This window comes from Gastrolobium bilobum, unplaced genomic scaffold, assembly GCF_033153095.1.
Source record: "Gastrolobium bilobum isolate Gb01-03AN ecotype WA unplaced genomic scaffold, APGP_CSIRO_Gbil_v1 utg359, whole genome shotgun sequence".
NCBI classification, from domain to species: Eukaryota; Viridiplantae; Streptophyta; class Magnoliopsida; order Fabales; family Fabaceae; genus Gastrolobium; species Gastrolobium bilobum.
In genome coordinates, this window is record NW_026897777.1 from 137,028 (window position 1) to 163,699 (window position 26,672).

At 32.1% G+C, this 26,672-nt stretch overlaps 4 protein-coding genes across 4 annotated transcripts; 3 read left to right on the forward strand and 1 right to left on the reverse strand.

The window, feature by feature from the left end:
• Positions 1-812: 812 nt before the first annotated feature.
• Positions 813-7,543, forward strand: LOC133310219 (uncharacterized). The gene is made up of 4 exons (XM_061511114.1): positions 813-899; positions 1,229-1,731; positions 6,372-6,972; positions 7,088-7,543. Exons 1-4 carry the CDS (start codon positions 813-815, stop codon positions 7,541-7,543), a joined length of 1,647 nt encoding a protein of 548 aa, XP_061367098.1.
• Positions 7,544-9,021: 1,478 nt separating this feature from the next.
• Positions 9,022-13,283, forward strand: LOC133310225 (uncharacterized). Its single transcript, XM_061511120.1, has 5 exons — positions 9,022-9,374; positions 9,485-9,534; positions 11,966-12,089; positions 12,231-12,338; positions 12,465-13,283. Exons 1-5 carry the CDS (start codon positions 9,143-9,145, stop codon positions 13,112-13,114), a joined length of 1,164 nt encoding a protein of 387 aa, XP_061367104.1. The 5' UTR covers positions 9,022-9,142; the 3' UTR covers positions 13,115-13,283.
• Positions 13,284-13,521: 238 nt separating this feature from the next.
• On the forward strand, positions 13,522-16,428 carry LOC133310233 (probable leucine-rich repeat receptor-like protein kinase At1g35710). Its single transcript, XM_061511130.1, has 2 exons — positions 13,522-15,836; positions 16,083-16,428. Exons 1-2 carry the CDS (start codon positions 13,718-13,720, stop codon positions 16,412-16,414), a joined length of 2,451 nt encoding a protein of 816 aa, XP_061367114.1. The 5' UTR covers positions 13,522-13,717; the 3' UTR covers positions 16,415-16,428.
• An 892-nt stretch (positions 16,429-17,320) lies between these two features.
• Positions 17,321-20,343, reverse strand: LOC133310220 (wax ester synthase/diacylglycerol acyltransferase 4-like). The gene is made up of 5 exons (XM_061511115.1): positions 20,158-20,343; positions 19,367-19,939; positions 18,633-18,986; positions 18,297-18,434; positions 17,321-17,482 (listed from the first exon to the last, which is right to left on the reverse strand). The coding sequence occupies exons 1-5, from the start codon at positions 20,341-20,343 to the stop codon at positions 17,321-17,323; spliced, it is 1,413 nt and encodes a 470-aa protein (XP_061367099.1).
• Between the last annotated feature and the right edge of the window lie 6,329 nt (positions 20,344-26,672).

A 26,672-nucleotide genomic window follows, 5' to 3' on the forward strand; every position in this document is an offset into this window, starting at 1 on the left:
TTTGAGTTTATATAATACAATACGAATATGACACAAATATAAATATATTTAATACAAACAAGATGTAAATTTGAAATTGGGTTAAAAACCTTCAATACAAACACGACTCACTTATTTGTGAGTTAATACTATACAACAAAATAACCTACAACTTCAGAGTGTATTGCTTATTACAACGATACAACATGACATGAGTTATATATCAACCTCATAGTATGTTGATTATTCTATGGGTTGACTTGCGTGATAAGACACGAATAACCTATTTATACAACACACAAATAACTTTTAAAAAGATTAAAGCAGGTCAGTTTGATATCGCAAGTTAACACATGACACGACACATTTTTTTGTGTCAATTTTTGTAAACACGAAAATGATATGAATTCAAAAACACGTTGACCTCAGGACGAATCTTTTGTGTCGTGTTCATATTTTGTCAACGAGATGTATTGAAAATTGCCACCCCTAACAAAAAAAAAATCAAGTTAAAAAATATAGTTTTATCATGAAATAGCTTTATCATAAAATAATTGTACATTCATCTTTTGGAGGGATTTAAATATTTTCATCCCTAACTTGCCCTGCGCTCCGGATTAATTTAATAGCTGGCTCAAAAAATCTAAACTTGTGGCAATATAAAGTAATCAACTTGCCTCAAAAAGATGATTAGAATTGCGTTAACTCAAAAAAAACAAATCGTACATTTCCTATATATAGCTAGCTAGACTACATAGTGATATGTCAAAACGTGGAAACTCTTGAATGTTAACACGATTATACCTATAGTGCATCTCCAACTTCCCAACATCATGTCACCGTTCGAGCAAATCACCACTTTTGTTATTTCTGTGTTTGTATTATGTCTACTAACAAGTTCAGTTTCCCAAGGTTCTGATGTAAGCCTCCAGTACTCTATACTAATTTCCTTTACATCTTTTCCGTCAACAAAGTTATTTGCATACTATTCTTGTAAATTTTTCTGCGTATAATAGATCAAGACAAACATACTTCTCAATATATATATATACCTTCATTTTCTTTTTACCCAAACTAGCAAGTGTAAAAAAAAAAAAAAAAACATTAATTAAATGGTGTGTAAAAATCTTTTTTTACTTATTCATTTACGTTTGTGTACATGAAATTTATGAGACCTATTAAGTATGATATATATGAGTACAAACTACTAATGCACTAAACTGCGTTTTCAATTGTTGAGTGATTTCAGTACAGGCTTTCCCCGAAGGAACCCAAACCAAAGTCAACAAAAACGATACAAAATTGGTTAAACCATGGTGGAGATATATACAACAGAAGATATGCCAGCAAGGAACACAAGATCAGCCTTGAAACTGTTTCCAACCTAAGTTTGAAGTGGGAATTCTTTGCAGGCAAAGACATAACTGCAACTCCAGCAATTTTTGATGGCACTCTCTATTTTCCATCATGGAATGGGGACATTTTTGCAGTGAGAGCAAGTGATGGATCACTTGTGTGGAAACAGAACTTGCACAAGTTAACAGGCCTAAATGCAACAGGCTTTTTACCCGGTGTTAACTGGACAGTGGCAAGGGCAACACCAACCATAGCAGGTGAACTCCTCATTGTTGGAATATATGGCCCTGCTGTTGTTATTGCTGTCAAAAGATCAACAGGCGACTTTGTTTGGCAAACCACTTTGGACAGCCACAACTCTAGCGTTGTGACTATGTCCGGAACTTACCACAGAGGGTTAGTATCTTCTTACTAGACCCATAAATAATTCTGCTGTGATTTATAACTTTTCAATTTTGGTGATGATTGTAACATCTTTAGCCACATACAAAGATAATTAAAGATTTTTTTTTTTAAAATAAAACTAAAATAAGTAAAATGAATAAAGGACATTTCAAAGATTGGGGACGCTCAGCAACTATGTTGCATCGACATTTCAAAAAATTTAAACTGTCGTGTCTGACATTCTGTGACACTCTATCACGTTCTGACATTTATAATATTTTAAATTTCATTAATACATATCATGAAAAAATTGATCGATATTTTTTTAAAAATATTATAATAAAAATTAAAAATGGATACTAAATAATAATCTCATTGAAATGTATAAGAGATTTTCAATTTAAAAATATAATAATAAATATTTACATCTTATGTTTTTTTGCAAAAGTGATATGTATTATAAGTTTAGTTTTAATTTTTTTGTTAAATTATTAAATATTAAATATAATATATATTATATAAATTAAAAATATTATTTAATATCAAAATATCTCATAACCGTGATAAGCGTTTGTGTACGAGAACGAAACCTGCAAATAAATCAGTTTCCTTTCTTCTTTGGTCGCTTTTTATTAATTTTCGGCATCGGATTTGGTTACAGCTGATTTAGATAACAATACAAGGAAAAAAACTTTTGTATATAATTTTAGGGAAAAATGTATCTAATGTTACTTTAGATAACTTTGTTTAATGTTCATCAAAACAATGTCGTTTTGGGGTTGAAAAATTAAAAAATTAGAATGATAAAGACTATTATAACCCTGAAATAAATTAAAATTACAAAAATACCATGATTTCTGCCCTAAAACGACTTCGTTTCGATGAACATTAGATAAAGTTATCTAAAGTAACTTTAGAAAAAACAAACCCATAATTTTATATCATTTTAGATTATAACCGTTGATTATTATTAATTCGCAATAAAATTCAATAAATCCTAACCGTTGATTAACAGAAATCAACAGTTAAAATCTAAAAATGACATAAGTTATATCCTTTAAAAAGACAAACGTTTTTCGTTAAAATAAATCTTTAAAAATATTCCTCCAAAGCTTTAAGATTGGGTTGAAGTAATTCTTTACATGATATTTGTCCATAAAGTTACGAAATTAAATCCTCACTGCCCCTTATTTATAGAATTAAATAAGCATTTAGTAATAAAAAAAAAGGTTCGATTTTTCTTCTGTTACTGCAGATAACTTATCTGCAGTAAGCCCAATACGACGTCGTTTTTGGGCAGAAATCATGGTGTTTTTGTAATTTTAATTTATTTCAGGGTTATAATAGTTTTTATATTTATAATTTTTTAAGATTTTAATACCAAAACGACGTTGTTTTAGGAATAAATGCAGATATCTTATCTGCATTAACTGCGAAAACATTTTTCCCTAAAAAAAATTAGACTTACACCAATATTTATATTTTAAATCCAAAAAATATAATATTTTAAAATTTTATGTTAAAATAATGAGCACAAACACACCTTGCTGTTAGGACATTCAAAAAGGAATTGGTATTAAATTTTGTTTTTTAATCTTGGCAAAGAACTCGCCGGAGGATATAGCGAGTATGGACATACCTTCAGCCACATTGTAAAAACGAGGCAGAAGAAACTCGCAATTTTGAAAAGTGGCGCTTCGGTAACATTAAATTTTGGCGTCGGTAAAAAAGTTTAAAGTAGATATCTCTTTTGGTTCTTAGCAAATTTTATGATATCTGCTTTAGTCCTTAGTAAATAAAAAGGTCCATCGTAGTTCATAAGAAATTCAAAATGGATCCATTTAGTTGAAATCATGATCCTTCATAAATTCAAAAAAAATTTATATTAGTCCTTCAAAAAGACTAAAATGGATCCATTTTAAATTTCTTAGAGATCACGATGAACCTTTTTATTTGTTAGGAACTAAAGCGAACATCATAAAATTTATTGAGGACAAAAAAAATATTTAGTTAAAAATTTAAAACTCGGGTCTGTGGTCAGTGTCCCGAAAGATCTATTATAGCACATTGCTCCAAAATCTAAGTCACATCCATGCTTGCTTTAATTGCCAACATGGGTTGGATAATTGACGTGTTGACCTGAGTTTGCGATCGGGTTAACATTCGATTTGGGTTTTATATATCTTGGAGAAAATTAACTTTGTATGAAATTGTTTATTATTATGAGCAGGCAGATGCTGATCAACTTGTTAGTTTGAAGATGATGTTAATATATCATATACTTTGAGTCTGTTTGGATCCTCTTAATTTTAAGTTAGAAGTTATTTATAAGTTAAAGTTAAAAAAGAGATCTTAAAAAAAAAAGCCAAAAGTTATTTGATAATTACATAAAAAATTTAGCTTAAAAATTACTTAAAAACACATGTTTCAAGAAAATTATTTCTCTCTCCATCTTTATAACTCTTCATTTTAAAAAAAAAAATACACAATTCAAGAAAAACATATAAGAGCTTAAAAAAAGCTACTCCTAAGAACTTTTAGTTTTCAGCTTTTTTCTTCATTATAAAAAAAAGAGCTTTTCATTACAAAAACTTTTTCTAAATCCTGTTTGGCCTTAGCTTATGCTTATAAGTAGCTTCTAACTTAAAAAAAAGAGAATCCAAATAGACACTTCGTCATATATTTACGAACAAAAAACTAGCAGCCACCCTACTTACAATTATTTATGGGTTTTACTTTTATCCTTTAACATAACACAACAAACTTTCCTACTCTCACAACATTTTGTGGGGCCCACACTTTTTAAAACAAAAAAATAAATAAAAAATTAAGGCACGCAAAACGAATCTCTATAACATTACACAATCATTTTTCCTACAACATAACTCTTATAAAACCCATTATTTATTTATTGGTATTACGTATCCTATCTTTATTCAATGCTATAACAAAATTAATATTCTATAACGCCATCATAAATTAATAAACTTCTTTTAAAATGACTTGTCAACTAAAAAGGTTTAATAACTAACAAAGTCAACACAGTTGGTAGATAGCTGAGTTCTTTAAGCATGCTGACAGGGGTTCGATCTCTGGCTATGTGTATGGAAAATGCTTTATTGGAAAAGATTTATCTATTTAATGTGATCACCCGCCTCAAATGGATTAGTCTTCGACTGTCGGTTGAAGGATACTTTAAAAAACCAAAAAAGAAAAAGAAAAAAGGGTTTAATATTTTTCATATGAACCCAAAAAATAAGTATTTTTAGTAAATACAAGAAGTGAGCGAGATTTTTTTTTCCCTCTTTCTCACACGTGTTATTCATTTTTTTATGTCTCTTCTAGATATAACATTATCTTAAATTTATGAGAGAAATATTAAACTTATAATTAAAATTTTCCATTAAGACATGCACAGAACCTGGATGTACAGACCACCTAACCCATTCTCTCCTTTAATAATTGAGAATAGCTACCCGATTTGTAGTTGACATTATGGAAAAAATATTTATCTCTTTAAATGATATAAGTTATTGTGTCATTTTACTTTTATAAGAAGGTGAGATTCATGTCTTTATTTTTTTGTCCTCTTTTTCTTTCTCCATTATTTATTTCTTTCTCTCATTTAAAATAACACAATTTTATATCATTTAAAATGACACACATTTTTTGCATACAATATTATGCGTAGCTCTTATTATAAATGATTGATTTATAAAGCTATTAGGTATTCGGTATTTTGTAAAAGGTTATTGGTGCAAATCTATTATCTTGTTCTCGTTAAAAAAAATATTGATTCATAATAAACTTATCAACTTCTAATTCACAGGTTTCTAAATGATAAAAGCACATATATAAGACAGAAAAAAAATAAAACGTGGACTTATTAGTATATTGCTGTGAAAAGTACTTTACAAACTTCTGTGTAGCGTTCAACAATTCTGCTGGTATAAAGGATTAGTTTACATTTAAGTTTTGGTGTGAGGTCTCTAAAGACTAAAGAGAGCAATTCCTTATTCGAAAGTAAACAACTAGTTTTCCAAGTCAATAAATAGTCGATTGCATGTAATTATGATCAATACATGTACAGCTGATGAGCCGCGGTTATCAAATTTATAAATTAGTCATGTGATACTATTACTTGTTTTAAAATGTATAGGTTAGTCATGTGAATACATAATTATTATGAGATTAATGTTTCTCATGTTACAGAGGATAATTTTGTTTCTTACATTTACATATGGAAAAAAAGTTTCTGCAGTTAATGCAGACATTTATTTCCAAAACGACGTCGTTTTGATATTGAAATCTTAAAAAATTATAAATATAAAGATTATTATAACCCTAAAATAAATTAAAATTACAAAAATACCATGATTTCCGCCCCAAAACGACGTCGTATTGGGCTTACTGCAGATAACTTATCTGCAGTAACTGAAGAAAAAGCGAACCCTTTACATATACATATACATAAAAGTATGTGGGGTTTACAATTTTTTTTCCTCTTTTCGCAACACATGACCCCAACTGGGACCTACACTTTTATATATGTGTAGAATATAAAATTATATCCTAGAGAAATATTAATCCCAATCATTATCTCCTCATATATATATATATAAGAAAAAGTTGGCCATCCTATATATGTATAGGGCCTTTTATGTTGGAGCAGCTTCACAAGAAGAAGGTCTCAGTATTGAAGAATGTTGCACCTTTCGGGGAAGCTTCTCAAAGCTAGATATTCAATCTGGTAGCATCTTATGGCAAACCTTCATGGTACCTAATAACCATGGAGAACGAGAAGAATATGCTGGAGCAGCTATATGGGGAAGTAGCCCTTCCATTGATGTCTCAAGGAACCATATATATATTGGCACTGGAAACTTGTACTCTGCCCCTTTGCATATACGCCAATGTCAAGAAAGAGAGAATAATTTAACTAAACCTACTCATCCTGATGAGTGTGTTGAACCAGACAATCACTCTGATTCAATCATTGCACTTGACTTGGATAGTGGTAAAATCAAATGGTCCCACCAATTAGGAGGATATGATGTGTGGTTCTTTGTTTGCAATAACTTGTCAACACCTAACTGTCCACCAGGTCCTAACCCTGATGCTGATTTTGGGGAAGCACCAATGATGCTCACAATTGATGTAAATGGAACCAAACTAGATGTTGTTGTTGCTGTACAAAAAAATGGTTTTGCTTGGGCATTGAACCGAGATAACGGCAAGCTCATTTGGTCTACGGTAATTTTTTTTTTAAGAATTTCATTAATCATTGTCTCTCTCTAGTGCAGGATCCATGTTCATGTTTATATACATGTTGTCTGTTGAAAATTTTCATTTTTTTATATTTTTGCAGGAAGTTGGTCCTGGTGGGATTTCAGGAGGTGGAACATGGGGAGCAGCCACTGACGAAGAAAGGGTCTACACTAACATTGCTAATTCTGATGTCAAAAACTTCACTCTTTTACCATCCAACAAGACTACAACTAGTGGAGGATGGGTTGCAATGGAGGCAAAAAATGGTAAGATCTTGTGGTCCATAGCCAACCCCAGTAATGCCACTGCTTATGGTCCTGTTAGTGTAGCTAATGGCATTGTCTTTGTGGGATCCCCAAATGTTAAAGGACCTGTCTATGCAATAAATGGCAAGACTGGTGAAATTATGTGGTCTTATGAGACTGGATCGACAGTGTATGGTGGAATGTCCATTAGTGATGGGTGCATATATTTTGGAAATGGATATAAGATAAGTCTTGGATTGCTAATTGGAAACTTCACTTCTGGAACTTCGCTTTATGCCTTTTGCGTCTAAGAAAATATCTGTGGTTAGTGATGGAAATAAAGAAATATGATCCATGATCTCATGTCATGTGTTTTATGATTTTTTTGTGTGAATAAGATGGGCTCAACGTGCATTAGCAAGAAGTTGGACCAACATATATTCTTGGAATTCTCTGGACTCAATCAGATTGAAACGCATATATTTTGTTGATGTTTGGATATTAATTAAGGCTTGTGGTGCCATCATAATGGCTTTTGTACTCTTGTTTAAATGTTAAGCTTATGATAATAAGGATCATTTGTTGATGTTTGTGGTAAGTACAAAATGAGTGTAACTTATACAGAAGGATTAGTTATGTTTATGCTAATGGTGAGAAATTTAGATAATTTATTAGAAATCCTAATATTTCATTTGAGTGAGGTTCAAAATATTCCAACTTAAGCCCTGTATGGGATTTTAATATTTTCCATGTGAGATTTCGTTTTTGTAGCCCTGTATTTCATTAAACTCGGGTTCAAAATAACCAAAATAAAAATAGTCCCGCTTACCAAAAAAAAATAAAAAATATATAGTCCCTTGTTGGATCGAAGTATTCCAACTTAAGCCCAACTCAAAAATTATGCCTGCATTGTAACACTCTGTTCTAGAACCGATTTGTGAATATTATGTATGATATTAAGCGCAATTATAATCACAATAATTGAAATAGAATACGGATAAATTATTTTCTTTTCGTTAATGAATGTTTCTGTTTAAGATGAATTCCGTAATTAAAATAATTTCAAAACAAAATTGTAATAATAACTTAAACAATATGCAAAACACTTAAGGTTTATTTAACTATATCGCACATTGCTCTCACAAAGTGCCAAGTACAAAGCTTAAAACTCATTTTTATTCATATTCAACACTAAATCTCTTCACTTTTTCATTACTCAAGGAATTCGATATTTTCTCTACGATGCTCATCTCCGACTATATTATAGATCTCTTCGTTAGTTATGCGTGGGTCCAATCCACGCTAAATTTAAAGCACAGTAACTCAAATTATGAATTTTTGAAGAAAATAATACTGAATTTTATAAGTTTTGGCGCTATAAGAAAAAAAAAGAAAGAAAGAAAAAACCACATATTGGGATGCTTTCTTAAACAAATGGACCAAGAAGCTCCCAGGCTCACGACCACAGTCCACAAGTCCACAACCAATCAGATTGCATCTAAATATTGTTGTTAATTTTTACCTTAACTTGTTTTCATATAATCTCTCCTAATTCAATGCCCGCACCAACCATGTGTTGATGATGAATTTTTTTAGGTAATGAAGAAATGTTGAAGAGGATTTTACTGTGTTAACTTTTTATCTATTAAACCCTCGAAAATGGAAATCCATTGGGAAGTTGGAGACCGAACGATGACAAATAAGAAGCTTCACATGATATGCCTAGTCCATGTGGCCCAACCCAACTAGGCCTACTCAAAGTATCATATAAACAGTGAATGGAAGCCAGAAACAGCAGAGTTCTTTTATACACCCTTGCCCCATTGTCTTTCCCAGTTACCATTTAATTGCATACCCTGAATCTCTTGCAACCCCTTTATATGATCCATTAGCTAGTAGCTTTGGGACAGATGTCAGAACAAACTCTTCTTATCCTTACTTTGACAGCAAATTCCTGTACGAAAAAAATGACCAAGATCTTTGTGCTGCTGCTATGTCTACACTTAGCAGCTTCTGGGTTTGTCAATGGTTCTGTTAAGAAGGAAAATATTGGCATATTTGAGCTCAAGAAAGGTGACCTTTCTTTGAAGGTCACCAACTGGGGTGCATCAATTTTGTCCTTAGTCCTTCCTGATAAGAATGGTATGCCTCTATATTCTGTTCAAAACTTCAAATGTTGTTTGCAATAACCCCCCACAATTTGCATTATTGTATTCTTAAAATTTGTATCTGTCTCTGTGATGTATTTTCAGGAAAGTTGGGTGATGTTGTTCTTGGATATAATACAATTAAGGATTACACTGTGAGTCCACTCCGTACTCCTTTCAAAAAATTTGTTGCATATGTTTATCGATTGTTGTGTTTTTTGTTTTCTTGCTCAAAGGCTAAAGACATAGAAATCTACTCATTTTTCAACAACTTGGATTGATTCAAACATTTTCAGTCAAATGTGATTGCCAAGATTTGGAGTATAGTTTGTCAGTTACTCATAATTTCTTTCACATGAATTGGCTTCTAGTCACCACTTTCCAAGATAGAAAGCTATATACATTTTTTGGGGTTAATATTTCTCTACACATATAAAAATACTAGGAGCTTCTTCTTTTTTTTCTCTCTTCTCTTCACATGAGTTTCTCACACTTTTATGTGTATAGAAAATAATTATATCACCTACTATATGGAAAAGATTAATCTCATATTTTTTATGTATGTGATAAGGATAACTTTGACGTTTTATATCAATCCATTGAAAAATGAGTCTACATTTAAGTTTAGCTTTGAATAAAAGAAGGGCATCATTGGCCTTTGATAATTTTCAATGTCCCTTTCCTAGATGTTTCCATGTTGACAATTTCTATGCTTGATGCTCGCTGGGCTACATATAAAAATGTGTTGCTTTCTATTGTGTAATTACCTACAACTTTTCTTTTGCATATCTGTGATGAGGTATTTTTATAATTTAAAAGAAAAAAAAAAGCATATATTGATGAATTATTTAATATCGATGTAGATAGTACAGGTGTGCTGGCATACAAACGTGTTATGGGTTGGAACTGGGGGAGTAATATCCTTAAAAAGAAAAAGAACTTCTGCGATCCCCGATCCCCGGGAACTCCGGGGTTACAATGATGCTCTTGGTATAATAAGTCGTTGCAATAATCATTATATGTTTCGCATAATAATTAGTATGAAAAACAAAACAAAAACTTTGATTTGCTTTAAGATTTAATTTTGTAACGATAAGATTCACAGGGAAAAAAAATCTAAATATATATAGGGATAAGATATTTTATATATCTTTTTTCATGTCTATCTTACCTATTTATCTCTAATATTATTATATCAAAATCTCAATTAATTTTTACTCTTTCTCTCTTTATTTGAGATTATAATCCAATGATATTGGAGATAAATAAATAGAGGAGGCTGATAAATAATTAAGCATAATAACATATTCTATATATTAATATGAATGAAAAGGTAAAGTTCCGAACTTCATATTTTTCAAGAACTGTTTTATGATTAGTTTTTCTGCCTTAATATTAATTTTAAAAATTTTAAACTATTTTAAGTGAATTATTATTTTTAAAAAATAAAAATAAAATTATTTATAATTAATATTATCTCTTAATATTTTTTATTAAGTAAATAAAAAATTTAATAAAAAAATATATTTTAGGTAAATATAATTTTTTTAAATTAAAATGTCTTTAATTACTTCTTTAATTGTTATATAAAATCTTAAATAATAATTTTGAAATAAAAGATGTATAATTACACAAGTTCTATTGTAAATATGTTCAAAAAGTAAATTCTTTAATGTAGAAATGAACAAACTCATACTGAAGATTAGGTTGGAAGGTCTGAAAAGACATTTACTTTTGGTTCAATTACTATTTTTTCTAAAGTTATTTTAGATAATTTTATCTAATGTTCATCGAAACAACATCGTTTTGAGATTGAAATTATTGTATTTTTGTAATTTTCATTTATTTTAGGGTTATAATAGTCTTTATTATTCTAATTTTTTATTTTTAACCCAAAACGACGTCGTTTCAATGAATATTAGACAAAATTATCTAAAGTAACATTAGATATTTTTTTTCTTACTAAATATCGTGAAATCTTCCAAAACTTTTCGTACAGTGCAAACCACTGACCACAAAGTAAATTAAGGTTCGCTTATTTCTACCCAAAAAAAAAAATATTAAGGTTCGCTTACCGAAAAAAAATTAAAAAAAAGAGTTACGGTTTTATTTTTTAAAAAATTATAAATTGAGTGATAAAAATAAGGGAAATATGTCTTTTATTTTGTACGAGATAATTTTATTTTATGCAATACATATAAAATGAATGAAACTCACTAAGAAGAAAAGAGAAAATAAAATAAAATAAGTGAGCTTCATCTATTTTTTGTGTATGCATAAAATAAAATTGTCTTATGTAATATAAGAGACATATTTGCCTAAAAATTATTGATTAAATAGTAAAAGCATGTAACTTCTATAAATCTGTAACTTTTACTTAATTTATAACATTTAACATAAAATCTATAATTAAAAAACAATGTAGGTCTTGTTTTTTCTTCAGAAGATTGTTGAAGTGACCCCTGCAAAGTGCAAACTATCCTTTGATCTGTTAAAATTTGTTCTTTTTGTTTGTATCTGGCTTCTCACACATTGAAGATAAAGATAACATGTAACTGAGTGATTGCCATGCGAAACTATTTGCAGAATGATACAACATACTTTGGAGCTACTGTTGGCCGGGTTGCTAACAGAATTGGAGGAGCTCAGTTTAGTCTAAATGGAATCCATTACAAATTAGTTGCTAATGAAGGAAACAATACACTTCATGGTATGTTTAAATGTTTAATCATAACTATAGTATAAATTCTCTGCTTATAAGCAGAGAATTTATACTATAGTTGCATAGTCCATTTAGTACCACATCTCATATAGAATATACTCATAGTCCTCTATCTTCCCTATTAATTAGGTGGATCCAGAGGATTTAGTGATGTTCTTTGGAAAGTAGAAAGGTATCAAAGAGAAGGTCACAATCCCAGTATTACCTTCACTTACCATAGTTTTGATGGAGAAGAAGGTAAACAATGCCATTTTCTACATTGCTTCTATGTAGTTGAACTTTGATACATGATACCTCTATTAATTTCTAAAAAAGGAAATAGAACTGCTGATATGTGATTTGTATGCTCCAATTGTGTTTCAGGATTCCCTGGTGATCTTCTAGTAACTGTGAGTTACATTCTAACTAGGAAAAATCAGTTGGTTATAATTATGAAAGCAAAAGCTCTAAACAAGGCTACTCCAGTGAATCTGGCCAACCATGCTTACTGGAACCTAGGAGGCCAAAACAGTGGAAATATTCTGAATGAGGTGGTTCAAATCTTTGGTTCCCAAATCACAGTTGTTGACAGCAAACTCATTCCCACAGGAAAATTTGCTTCTGTGAAAGGAACTGCTTATGATTTCCTTAAGCCATATACTATTGGAAGCAGGATCAACCAGCTGGCTGAAACTAAAGGTTATGACATCAATTATGTGCTGGATGGTGAGAAAGGCAAAAGGATCAAGCTAGCAGCAATAGTGCAGGATAAGAAATCTGGAAGAGTGTTGGAGCTTTACACTAATGCTCCTGGTTTGCAGTTTTATACTGGGAACTATATAAAAGATGTGAAGGGAAGAGGTGGGTATGTATATCAAGCTCATGCAGGACTATGTTTAGAGAGTCAAGCCTTCCCTGATTCAGTAAATCACCCTAATTTTCCTTCAACAATTGTGACCCCAGAAAAGCCTTACAAGCATTATATGCTTTTTAAGTTTTCCACCAAAGCTCCCTATGAATTTAGAGAGACCTAAGAACAGTTACCTTTCCCACATTTCTAGTATACCACGTCCACGGTCAATCGTTGTAACATAACTCTCGATTTCATCCAAACTCGGGTTCATTAAAATGAATAATGAGAGACCCTTCATTAGTCTCATAGTTAGTAGAGCTTCAGAACCGTTTCCCTAAACATAACTTGCTTCGGATTTGCTGCTTTTTATTGATATTAAAGCTTCATTTTTAATCATTGGAAAAAACAATTAAAGAATATCAATATTTCTTTATTTTAACAGTTGTCTTAATTGTTTTAATCAAATAATTACATGGACAAAACTGCTCTAATTAAAACCTCAGGACACTAAATTGTACTTAATGAGGGGTGTTCCTGATCTTCACAATTTGAATGAGCATTCAATAGAGTTAATTATGCGTAAACTGTTCCAATCACTTTAGTTAGCAAATTTAAATAATGCATTCTCTTCCTTTGATTAACGCGTTGATATGCTTCATTAACACGTGGTCAATGAATAAAAGTCGTGTTGACCCGCAAGTTCTGACTTCTAAAATTTGTTAATGAATCTTTTATGTTAAAGTATCAACCTTATACAAAAAAATATAAATAAAAAAGATCTTTTATGATACTGTTTGTCATGGCTATGCCAATTCCCAAAAATATGGTGGTAGGAGCTTTGTGCAGTATGCTTGTTATATCTTGGACTAGTTTCTGCATTGCAATTGTGTTTGATGCAGCATTTGAATTATCACCACTAGACTTAGAAGCACAAGCTCTGATTGAAAGTGGGTGGTGGAGTGACTTCACTAACTATGTTCCAAGTCATTGCCAGTGGCCAGGCATTGCATGCAATAGTGCTGGAAGCATTACAAACATTTCTTTGCCTGCTGAAACCCAATTGGGAGACAAGTTCAGGAGATTCAACTTCTCTTCATTCCCAAACCTTGTCCACCTCAATCTTGCTGCACATGGGATCACTGGAAGTATCCCAAATGAACTAGGTACTCTTTCCAAACTTGCTCATCTTGACCTATCTTCTAATGATATTCAAGGACATATTCCATCAAACATTTGGAATCTAAGGAATCTGGTGATCCTGAACCTGGCTAGTAACAGGCTTAGTGGTTCAATTCCACCTTCTGTGGGTCAGTTGACTAAGTTGACCTATTTATTTCTTGATACCAATCTGATTAGTGGTCCTATCCCTCCAGAGTTAGGAAAGCTGAAGAATCTGATTCAATTGGGTCTAAATAATAATGGTTTTGTTGGTCCAATACCTGCTGAGATTGGTCTATTGAACAATTTGAAATATCTGTCTCTCAGTGTGAACAATTTAAATGGTACCATACCTTTGGAAATAGGAAATTTGAACAATCTTGCATATCTTGATCTTAATACTAACAATCTCACTGGTGAAATACTTTCAGTTTTACATAATCTAACCAATTTGACTGAACTAAACTTGTCCAACAATGAGATTTCTGGTTTGGTGCCACGAGAGTTTACTCAATTGACCCAACTCGAGTATCTGAAAATTTCAGAAAACAAAATTTTTGGTGCATTACCTCCTGAAATTGGAAAACTGTCCAAACTCTTGGTTTTAGACCTGTCTAGAAACATGTTGACTGGAGAAATCCCAGTCAGTCTTTCTACATGCACTAAACTGCAGGTGTTGACTTTGAGCCATAACAAACTAACCGGAAGCATTCCCTCTCAGATTGGTGATATTGTTACACTTGCTTCAATTGATTTGAGTCATAACTTAATTAAGGGAGAAATACCTTATCAACTTGGGAATGTGAAATACATTAGGGTCTTGGATCTAAGTTGTAATGAACTCACTGGAAAGATTCCAAGTTCCCTAGTATTGCTTCGTAGTGTAAACTTGTCCTACAATTCTCTAGAGGGTGAGATCCCATTTGGTGTCCAAGATTCTTATGCTCCTGATGCATTCATTTGCAATGAGTGTTTATCTAGCCGCAGCACCCCCTTTCCTACTTGTGACTCCTCTTCTTCCAATAGAGTCAAGACCCTTATGAAGATTTTCCTTCCTCTCACTGCTTTTCTTGCTCTTCTATGTATCATGTATGTGTTCTTCCGCTGGTGTAAGGCTAAGAGTTCCAAGTCTGTGGCAAAAGCAATGAAGAATGGTGACCTGTTTTCAGTATGGAACTATGATGGTAAAATTGCTTATAATGACATAATTGAAGCAACGGAGGGTTTTGACATCAAATATTGCATAGGAACTGGTGGTTATGGTGATGTTTACAGAGCACAGCTACCTAGTGGTAGAGTAGTGGCCTTGAAGAAACTCCACAATTTAGAAGCCAACGAACCAGAACTCCGCAGGATTTTCAAGAATGAAGTGAGAATGTTGACAAAAGTAAGGCATAGAAATATTGTGAAGCTTTATGGATTCTGCTTGCACAACAGATGCATGTTTCTGGTTTTGGAATACATGGAAAGGGGAAGCTTGTATTATGTTCTACACAATCACATTGAAGCTGTGGATTTGGATTGGAACAAGAGGATTAACATTGTGAAAGGAATAGCATATAGCTTATCATACCTTCATCATGATTGCAAGCCAGCAATCATTCACAGAGATGTAACAACCAAAAATGTTCTCTTGAATTTAGAAATGGAGGCTTGTCTCTCTGACTTTGGCATAGCAAGACTTCGAAATTCTAGTTCCTCCAATCGAACAGTACTTGCTGGCACTTACGGATATCTTGCACCAGGTGAGTTTTGTCATGCATTCTGCTTCAGTTTCCATTATTCTCAAAATGGAATAAGTTTTAAGTACTACTCTAATACCTCATATTTGTATGAAATAAATAGAGTTAGGTGAGTCATATATATTTGTATAACATTAAAAGTAACTAATACTAGAGGAGTAGTGAAAATTTATTCCACAAAACGATTTATGTTTTTCTAACTTGGTTCCCCTTTTGATACAGAACTTGCATATACCGATTCTGTGACAGAGAAATGTGATGTCTACAGTTTTGGAGTGGTTGCTCTTGAAATTATCATGGGAAGGCATCCTGAAGAGATTATTTCTTCATTAAGATTTGCATCCACTAGAAGTATTCTCCTTAAAGATATATTAGACCCCAGATTATTATCCACCAACAATCAACAATATGCTCAGAGTTTGGATCGTATAGCAACGCTAGCCTTTGCATGTCTTCATTCTCAGCCAAGGTCTAGACCAACAATGCAAACAGTGTGTGACAAATTTCTCACCGGAAAGCCCAGATTAACAAAACCTTTTGAAGAAATTTCAATAAGGCAGATGGTAAATCAGGAATTGTAACTAATTTCTAGGATGTCATCATATGAACTTCGCGTGGCAGTTTATATTTTCTGCTTCCTTCATTCTTGGAATCTTGGTGTTCTCTTTTACTTCAAAAAAGAAAAAAGAAAAATAAAACTATTACGTGCATTTTTTTCATTGTTTATTTACACCACATAAAATTACTATTTTTTCATTGTTATATTTCTATTCATTGGTGCTCGCTGTTTGAGTTGAAAATTAGGCTTAATCGCATTTTTCAACATAATTGGATAATTAACAGGGCTCAATATTTTAGATATGACTTGAGTTCTAAATATTTCTCAAAAAGGAAATTGGAACCATAAAGTTGGTGTAAATAATTGGTGTAAATAAATTGGAGCCATGAAGCATGTCTTGTAGATCAAAATGGGCCTAGAAGCATAAGCAGGGCTAGAGAACCATGTTCGAGCTGAGATTAATTGGTGTAAATAAATTACAATCCTCATTCAGAAAAGATTATGATTATTATTGTCTTTTCTTTTCTTTTTGTCTCTTCAACGAAAGGTTAAATAATTACGTTTGATTTGATTTGTTATATTTTCATATTTACGTTATATTCTTTTTGGTATCTTGAGCGGTAATCGTACTTTTTATTTAGGAAATAAACATAAAAATCACCATTTTAATTTGAGAGAGAGAAAAAGAAAAAGAAAAAATATCACTACAGATTCAAAATTGACAAATAGATTAGCGAGCTTCTTTTATTACTTTTCAAATCAATTACACAACAAATTACTTAAATAATTAAGGCGAGTTGATAACTCTGAGAAATAATAACATGATAATTTAAAAAAAAAAAAAAATATTCGTAATAAGCAATTCCAAATTCTCAATGATCCAAACCAAATACAATAATTTTGACCTTCTGATGTAGTGAGGAGCACATTAATGTTTGGTTTCGTGAGGAATTTCCATAGCTGCTTTGAGTATAATCTCAAATGCACTTTGCATGCATGACTTCAATTTCTGTTCGTCTATGAAATCTTTTTCCGTTTTGAGGGCAACTCTTAGCGTTCCCATATAGCTCATAATTGAAATGACAAGACTCTGCAACCCATAAAATCAAAGGATGCTTAAATAGTGTCCATATATGTAGTATCAGGGAAATTTTTAATATGATCCTGTTTCTTCATGGTCCTCCCATTAAGACACTGACGCATGAATTTTTTTTTTTTTTTTCACTCTTCTCTCTCCTCTCTCTTCAATTTTTCTCTCACTCTCTCCCCTTCACCCCACCCAATCCCTTGTGGGCTGGAACCGCCAAATTTAATCTCGTAGTATCACTTCAATAAAGTGAAGGAGCGTTGGGTAGAAAAATTGTACTTTCCCATTCTTGCTATTATTAGATTACTTTATGAAAAAAAAATATGTATTATTTCAAAGGATATAAAATTGTGTCATTTTAAGTTATAGAAAAAAATAAATTATGAGAAAAAAAATGAACAAAAAAAATAAAGACAGAAGTCCCAGATCTTTGTTAAAATGAAATAACACAAGTTATATCATTTAAAAAGATAAATATTTTTTTCCTTACTTTATATAATATTTTTTCCTCTAAAAGAAGGGAATCAATTTATTTCTTGTACCTCAGCCACCCTACCATTACCACTTCAATTCAATTTACGGGGAAAAGGTTATATTTATAAATATTTTATTTATAAATTTTTATAAAGTACATTAAATATGATTGGTTATACACTCTTTATTGAAGTATGATCGGTCATACTTCTAATCAAGAGTATATGACCGGTCATACTTAATATAATTTGTAAAAAAAAAAATTGTAAACGGATCCTTCTCCCAATTCGTATATTCTCACGTGATGATCAGGTAAAGAAGGAAAAGGGATTGAGGATTATACCTCAGGTCCACCAGCCAAAGTGAAGTAGAAGCCTTTAACTGGATGATTAGCTAAAGACATTTGTTGTACAGGTCCAACCAAGTTTGAAATCACTGCACTTGACTTGGCTATTGTACCACGAATGTGTTTAGCTACTGCCTGCAATAACATGGACCAACTTATAACCATTGAAGCATTGTGATTGAAGTTCTTATATACATTATTTTCATCAAATGGTAACGTGAATTTGAGAAGATATATAAAAACTAAAATGAACAAAAGCACAGACAATACTGGTAAGAGAAGAGAACACATAATGTTATCATGTTCAATTTCAATTTATATAAACGTACCAACCTCTTGTCCTCTGAATTTGCTCTCCATGTCCAAAAGTGTCCCTGTGAGTGCAACAGCTAAAGATTGTTTCTTTCTCTTGATTATATTATGTGCTTCCCAAATAAATTCTAGAGGGCTTGAAATTCTGCTTCCATTTAATTTCGGTATAGGTATATGCAAGAAGGAAATTTTATTCCCCCAAGGACCCTTTGATTTAGTATTTAGCATGTCATTGATTGACTGGTAACCTTCAATGTTTCTCGTATTGAGTAATACCAATGCGGTGGAGTTTGCTGTCTTTGATTTTGAGTCCATATCTTGCATATATAACCGAGTCCCATAGAAGACTATTCCAGTGACCACATCGTTTATAGTCTGCAATTGGATAGAATAGTGCAAAGAAAACAACAGGTGGTATATAAGGTTATTCCATTCCAAAATCAGGCAACCATATATTAATAACGTGTATATTCTTTTCCTAAACTTTGGGCAACTAATAGATTTCAAGAGCTTATCATATTTTCAATTAATGCTAATTAAGTGGACCACTCTTTTATATTTTATGTTATTCTGTATATGCACAAGAGTATTTTAATCAATATTAAACAATGCCGTATTATTTCTTGGTGTCCACATATTATTCCGACAAGTAGGTGCTCTAATAAAAAAAAAAAAAAAATAGGCATTCTTATATGGTCGGTTGAGAAGGTGAAATGCAAAAACAAAATTTCAACAACCAAAAATTGTTTTCATACCACTCCAAGCCTGGTTTTGATGTCCTTGATTCGGTCAACGGAGAATGCCATGCTTGATATGGAAATTGGATGAAACTCGGCTCCTTCATCTCCAGACCTTATTGGTGTTTTATCATCATTAATGATGCTACTCTTCAATACACTCCATCCAAAATCTGAGACAGTATTGAAGGCTGAGGACAACATCCAAGAAAATCTTCTATAAAAGCTTTTGGTGGAAGATTCTTGTTTTGATGATTTGAGAGAAGGAAAAGACAAGGGAAGGGAAGGATCATCAGCTCTTTGTAGACAAGAAAGAAGTGCACCCATGAGAGAATAACCATCTCCAAGTGCATGGTGAAGCTTAAATATTACACTGCCAGATGCATCACTTGTAGGGTAATTGACTATGTGAATTTCCCATAATGGTCTTCCTTGTGGTAGTTGCTCTATAGCTATGCTTGACAAATAATCATGAAAACACTTGTCATATGATTCCACTGTTTTGCCTTCAGGGAATATGGGGATGTTGACATGGTCTTTCAGGTTTACATCAACTTTCTTCCATCGTTTCTCTCCACTTTTTTCTGGGACCTGTTCTCATAAATTTGAACAATACTAGTCAACATAAAACCATGTGATATGAAATTGATAAATGCTTAAAAATGATCATACTTGGTACATTCTTATTGATGAGATAGTGAACCATGTATAAAGACAGAGTAAGCAAAGATGCAACAAAATGTACAAAGCAAATATATTAATGCAACGTATACAATAGGAAATAATTAATAGCGTTATGGAGAGAGGACCATGACAGAGGAGAAGCGTGGATTGATGGGAAGGAAAACATCTTTAAGAAGAGCCAAGGTTTGCAAGTCGTCTAAGGGAACTTCAAATTCTAATACTGCAATAATATATATGCATATTGCAGAGCTGTTAAAGTATTGTCCCATAGGACTAACTGGTTCTGCTTGCTCCTCTTTTTGGTCTTCCATAGTACTATATACTCTCTGTTCCATGATCAGAGATATATATGAAAGCTGCAAATTAAATCAATGAAGTTTTACCTCCTGAGAGTTGAGGGGGAAATGGAACTAGCTATATATATAGTAGATAATAGATTAGAAGAAATTTGAGAAAACGAGAAAGACAAACGATAGAAACGTGCCAGCATTATCTTGAGATTATTGAGCCATGTGGTAATTAATTTACCTTTAAAATTGAATAACAAGTTTTATACTTTGATAAGAACAAGGCAATGCAAGAGTGACAGATCAACCACAGGAACCAGAAATTTAGCTGCCAGTCAAACAATTTTGAAGATACTAATACGTTAGACGAAATGGGAATTGTTTCTTAAAACTACTGTAACACATACTTCCAAATAATTAATATTGATTTTTAAAAATTAAACCTTTTAAATGCTGTCTTACCTTTTGATATGACTGTAACGTCCGGACGCTGACGACGGCGGGGATTGATTGTCGGTGAGAAAGGGCATGGACAAGGAGCGGCTTCTGGCAGGTTTCCAGCGACGGGTACATGAATGAATCGAATCAACGCCCGAAAGACTGTGCTGTTATGGGACGGTACAGTTGGGAATAACTTATAAGAATTAATTAGTACCTATACTAACAAGATGCATCTATTTTTCGGTAGCCCGGAACCAGTGACGGAGCCCAGGTCAAAAAATTATATGGGTATTTATTTTTCTACTTGAGCAGAAAGCATGGAAAGAAATTATAATTTTATTAAATATTTTAAATTTTATTGAATATATTTTAGGGAAAACTTTAAAAAAAATCCTATTAGTTTTTTTAATTATAACTTACCCCCTCACAAATTTTTTGAATCATTTACATCCTTATTTAAATTTTTTTTATCACTTACCCATGACTTAAAGTTTTTTTTATCATTTATCCCCCTAAGTTAGGAGGTAAATGATAAAAAAAAAAAATTTAAGTTAGGTAGATAAATGATTCAAAATTTTGGAGAGAGGGTAAATAATTATGAAGAAAGTTGTAAGGGTTTTTTTGAAGTTTTTTCTATATTTTAATTTTTTTATATAAATGAAAATGGAACACATAACTTAATACAACTTACCCAAATCTCTCACCAAATATTTTTTTTTGATAGAGCCAAATTACAAATTTTAGCCCGGGCCAAATTATAATTTTAGACTGGGCCAAATTATAATTAATTATATAATTATACATGATAAATATAATTTGTTAAAATTTAGCCAAGGCTGAGGCCACACCTAGCTACAACGTGGCTCTGCCACTGCCCGGAACGAAAGAACTCCTTAGTTAAGCATGCTTGACTTGGGACAATTCTGGGATGGGTGACCTCCTGGGAAGTTTTTTCGAGAAGTGTGCAAGTGAGGACAAAGTACGCTGAAATGTCTCGTATTAGTATGTGAGGACAGTCGTTGATCCTTGCAAGTTGTCAGGCGTTACAATGACAAACATTCTTAAATAGCTAATTTAAATACGTGTAAATTTATTCAAATACTTGTAGAGTTAGTATTGTGAGGATGGCTGTCGGCAATTTCTAATAGGATATATTTATATCTTCAATAATTCATCAATAATTTATGCCACCAATTTTGTAAGATAAAGGGATTATTATTGACGGTTGAAATATATATGCAACAATATTATTTTTTACATAGCTTCCATTATACCTTTTCTAAATTCTTTTTATAGTAATTAAACAAGAGGAATATCCTTCCTAATAATTTTTTTTAATCTAATCTAGTTTAGTCTGATTCGAGCATTATCAAAACCATATTGGGAACGGATCTTGGGACACTTTTTTTTTTCATTCACTGAACTTGAACAAGATCTCTAATTAAGAGGAGCAAGTTATTTGGCCCTTTAACCAATAGGTGTAACAAAAATTAAAAAAATAATAATTAATGTGCAAGAATTATTTTCCTGAAACGTAGATTACAATTTACATTGACTTATCTTTATTTGACAAATTACGACAATTTTTAGCAGTTCTTGAAGTACATGCAGCAGTTTTATAAAAGTCAAAGTATGCCTATTGCTTTTCATACTTTGTGTGTTAGCAGATTGAATCATGAAAGACGTTATACTCTAATTATAAAAAATAAAAAAAAAATAAAAAAAAAACTTTATACTCTAAACAATTATACTTTGAGTTAGGTCAACCATCACCATCTAAGATTGCTGGCTAACTATATACCACCGAAAATTAAATAACGAACCTGACCGTAGTATGTATTGTCCGTATGTTTGTCTGCAACCTCACATCATAAATACGACCCATACTGTGTGCTAATAAATTCAACCATTTCATACTGTTGATGTTTTAAAGATGAATGATATATATACATATAGAGTCAGCTTCTGTAGATGATCCTCTTGCCCGATTAATCGTCCGTTTATAAATAATGTGATGCTCCCATTTCATCATTGAATTTGAAAGGGATTGAACAATGTATATATATAAGTAATGGACATTTGAAAACTTGAGCAATTTTTTCGAGCCAAATATCTTAGACCATGTGCCATGGACAGGATAGCAGATAATTAATAATAGAAAAGTATTATGCACAGACGGAAGAATAAAATTCATGAAATGGAAAAATGAAGTTCAAGCGAGAGACTCGTGTTCTCTAATTACCATCATATGATTCGTTTTTTACAACAAAGACAAAAGCTGCTGGTATTTTCACCTAAAAACAACTAAAATAGATAAAACAATGTTAAATTAGAGGAGAGGTTGATTTTACTTGCGGGTAAGCTGCAAAGAAAGCATATAAAAGACCATAACCTACCAGCTTTCATGACAAATTAATGAAATTGATATTAATTATGTAGCACACAAACAATGTACATATATAAGATTTGGTTTAGATCTAAAGTTCTTTTTGTGAATCAAGAAAGGTTAATTTTTATTGTTTAGGTAGAAGTACTGAGAATGGAAGAATGGACGGAGAGGAAAGAAATTGTCCATGTTTATAAGCATCAGTATCATTGTTATTCTATAAATTATTATTATCCTTACTTCATCTTCATCTAATCCTTCTTATTTCACTTTTAAACACATATCTAGTTGTACCTGTAAATGTCGGAAGAAGAAAACTTTTACACTTCGAAATTAGCCATCAACATAATAAAAATATAATATAAAATTATTCATGTACTGTCACTTAATAGGTTAAATTTTTGAAAGAATTGGTTCATGACATAATATCATAGGAACATTCATAATTTAAGTCCAAATTACTGTTGCGTAAAAGAATATATTAAACTACTTAATTTTTTAAGAGATTAATCAATTAGTTCATGAGAGAAAATATTTGGAATTATTAAAAAATATAATCTTATCAATGAAGTGGGATGATTCTAATTACTGTATAAAAATAATCTAAATATCTTGGAACGTAGACCATAAAGTATCAATGAAGTGGGATGATTCTAATTTAGTAGATAGGTTAGCACAAGGCAAAAAAATATCAGAATAAAATAGATCCCATAAAGTAAAAAAAAAATAAAAATAAAGAAAAGACCAAAAACATCTAAATAAAAAAGAATAAAGTAGATCAAGGACAAAATAAAAAAAAATTAAAGAAAAAATAAATTCAAATATATTGAAAAATCATATTTGTGATTTCTTTTTGTTTCTTTTTTTATTTTATTTTTTATCTTAATTTTTTCTTCTATTTTTCATCATCATGTTTTTTTTGTCATTTGGTCTAATTTTATTATTTTAATTTTAGTTTTTCGATCACTATTGTGATTTTTAACATATTTGAACTTTTTTTCTTCTACTTTTTTTGTTTTTATTTTTTTTATTTAGACACATTTATTTATTTTTCTATTTTTTCTTTTAGCCTTATATTAAGTGTTCTAAATTTTCATAATATTTGGTCTTATTTTTTTTACTACTTCATTTTTTCCTTCTAAAAAATTAAAATAGATATATTTAGTTATGTTCCTAATAATATTGAGCAGGGGTGTTGATGAAAAAATCACATGAGACTAAATAATTAAAAAAAATATAGGAATATAAGTGTTCAAAATAATGGGACATTGACCATACTGACACGCTAGTGATTAAAAAAATACTGGTATGCCACGCTTTGATGAAATTTTGTCAAAATGCCATGTCACATTCTCGCTACACCTCCCAGCGATAATGGACTGTACACGTGGCAGCGTTTACATGGTCATTCATTCTAGCTGAGAAGCCCAGCGAGAATGACAGTATACTGACACATGGCAAAAGTACAGACATTCTCTCTGGGCAGCCCAGCGAGATTAGTCACCTGAACAGCTTTTGCAGATATTGCCTGTATTTTGCCACGTGTCAGCATCTTGTCATTTTGGTTGAGCTGCTCAACTAGAATGGTTGACCATGTAGACGCTGCCACGTGTTCAGTCTATTCTCGCTGGGTGGCGTAGCGATATAATGTGACGTGATAGTTTGACAAAAAAAAAATTGGTATGACAATCCGATAAATTTTTGCCTAAAAGGTGAAAAATGGTCGTTGTACCCAAAATAATAGCACATGAGGTTTTTCAATTTTTTCCAAATTGGCAAATTTGTTTTTGGAAAAAGAGCAAGGGGAGAAATAGAGAATGGACAGTGTAACACCCCGTGTTAACCCAGTTTGTTAACATGTCATCGCTTAATTAAAATTGCGGAATATTCTTTTTCTTTTCGTTTATGACGTCATTATTCTTACCAAGTTGAATTACTTAATTCATTTCCAAAACATTGCTTGTATGTAAATGCAAAAGACAAACATCTATACTGAAATAACCTCATAACATAATTAAGATCATTAACTGAGTCTCTAGTCACGGCACTACTACACGTAGCTGGACAACCCTAATAGTTTATACAACCCAAATCTAATCAAAACATAATCCAATGTGGCATGGACAATCCCTATGCTCACCAAATAAGGCAACAAGGCCCAACAACAGCAACATAATAAAATCAAGCTAAAAACATAATATCAGCAGATATATCCAGCATCCAACCATGTCAGCATAACAGCATATAAATCAACTAAGCTTCGGCCTCCTGCCGTTAGAGGTCTCAACCCCAGCATTACCTGAACCTGAAATATGTGCCCCAAACGTGGGGTGAGATCTCTAAAAAGAAATCTCAATAAGACAAGGGGTCCTCAAGGACTCTTCCGCCCCAAGCTCACTTACAAGTATAATATAAGTTCAAAAGCAGTAATTTCAATGCATGTTCATGTTAAAGCATTTATATCATGACAGTATAATCTCTTGCTCATCGAGCTAAATACTACAACTCATTATGCACGTCTGCGACCCATCTAAACATAAGAGTCGCAGTCTTATGCCTTACACACCAGAGTCCCTGTCTGATCGTGTAAGTGACAACATCACTTTCATACACTACATGTCTTACACACCACAGTCGTTGTCTGATCGTGTGAGTGACACCATCACTTTCATACACTACATATCTTACACAACAGAGTCGCTGTCTGATTGCGCAAGTAGTCAACAATTAACTTAATACGTCTCAGGCATATATCAATGCATATTTCATCTTTCATAAAAGCATACCATGCATATAAACCACCCTCCCATGGAGGTCTGTGGAACAAGCAACAGACTAATCCGAGGACACGAAAGCTTACATTTCAAGCTAGCTATCCAAACCAAGAATCCAACCCAGCTCAAGGTCCAGACTCAGCACAATCACAATCTATTTTTGACCGATAGATATATCAATAATCATATACGACAAGCACAAGACACAAGGACAACATCTTTTCTTTACTTTTCATGTCTTAAGGCTTCTCACAAAGTCACAAGCCCTCAATCACTTAGATCCTAACTTAGTTAATTATTACAGAGGTTCAACTTAGCCAATCTAGGGTCCACAAACCCCAAACATCATTTTGTATGAACAATGCAACTACTGTTCTTCGAAAACCCAGAATATCCGAATATTCGTCGGGAGCATATCCAGATATCAATATCCGGATATCCAGATCCCCATATCCGGATACCATATCCGGATATCAATATCTGGATATTTTGCGACAGACAGAAGCTTCTGCATTCGCGAAGATATCCCTCCAAGGTACCATTTTTAACACTTTAAAACGTCAAAGCATGCATCTTAAATCTGTTTTAGGTCCACATACCAGTTGGTTACGTGTTTAACCCATTAACATGCAAAGACATCACCTTTAAATCATTAAAACTCATGATCAAGGTTAGGTAACTCACCCAAAAGCTTAAAACAGAGAAAAGAGTGCTCTTGGAGCTCACCAACAGCTCCCCAAGACTGACTATAC

Coding starts and splice junctions, on each gene's coding strand:
- LOC133310220 (XM_061511115.1), bottom strand. CDS start 20,343: ATGGAAGACCAAAAAGAGGAGCAAGCAGAACCAGTTAGTCCTATGGGA. Junction 18,435..18,632: donor GCAAATTCAGAGGACAAGAG/GTTGGTACGTTT, acceptor ATGTTATTGCAG/GCAGTAGCTAAACACATTCG. Junction 17,483..18,296: donor CTTTGGCTGGTGGACCTGAG/GTATAATCCTCA, acceptor TATGGGTTGCAG/AGTCTTGTCATTTCAATTAT.
- LOC133310225 (XM_061511120.1), top strand. CDS start 9,143: ATGTCAGAACAAACTCTTCTTATCCTTACTTTGACAGCAAATTCCTGT. Junction 9,375..9,484: donor AGTCCTTCCTGATAAGAATG/GTATGCCTCTAT, acceptor ATGTATTTTCAG/GAAAGTTGGGTGATGTTGTT. Junction 12,339..12,464: donor TAGTTTTGATGGAGAAGAAG/GTAAACAATGCC, acceptor ATTGTGTTTCAG/GATTCCCTGGTGATCTTCTA.
- LOC133310219 (XM_061511114.1), top strand. CDS start 813: ATGTCACCGTTCGAGCAAATCACCACTTTTGTTATTTCTGTGTTTGTA. Junction 900..1,228: donor CAGTTTCCCAAGGTTCTGAT/GTAAGCCTCCAG, acceptor GAGTGATTTCAG/TACAGGCTTTCCCCGAAGGA. Junction 1,732..6,371: donor TCCGGAACTTACCACAGAGG/GTTAGTATCTTC, acceptor ATATATGTATAG/GGCCTTTTATGTTGGAGCAG.
- LOC133310233 (XM_061511130.1), top strand. CDS start 13,718: ATGATACTGTTTGTCATGGCTATGCCAATTCCCAAAAATATGGTGGTA. Junction 15,837..16,082: donor TTACGGATATCTTGCACCAG/GTGAGTTTTGTC, acceptor ATTCTGTGACAG/AGAAATGTGATGTCTACAGT.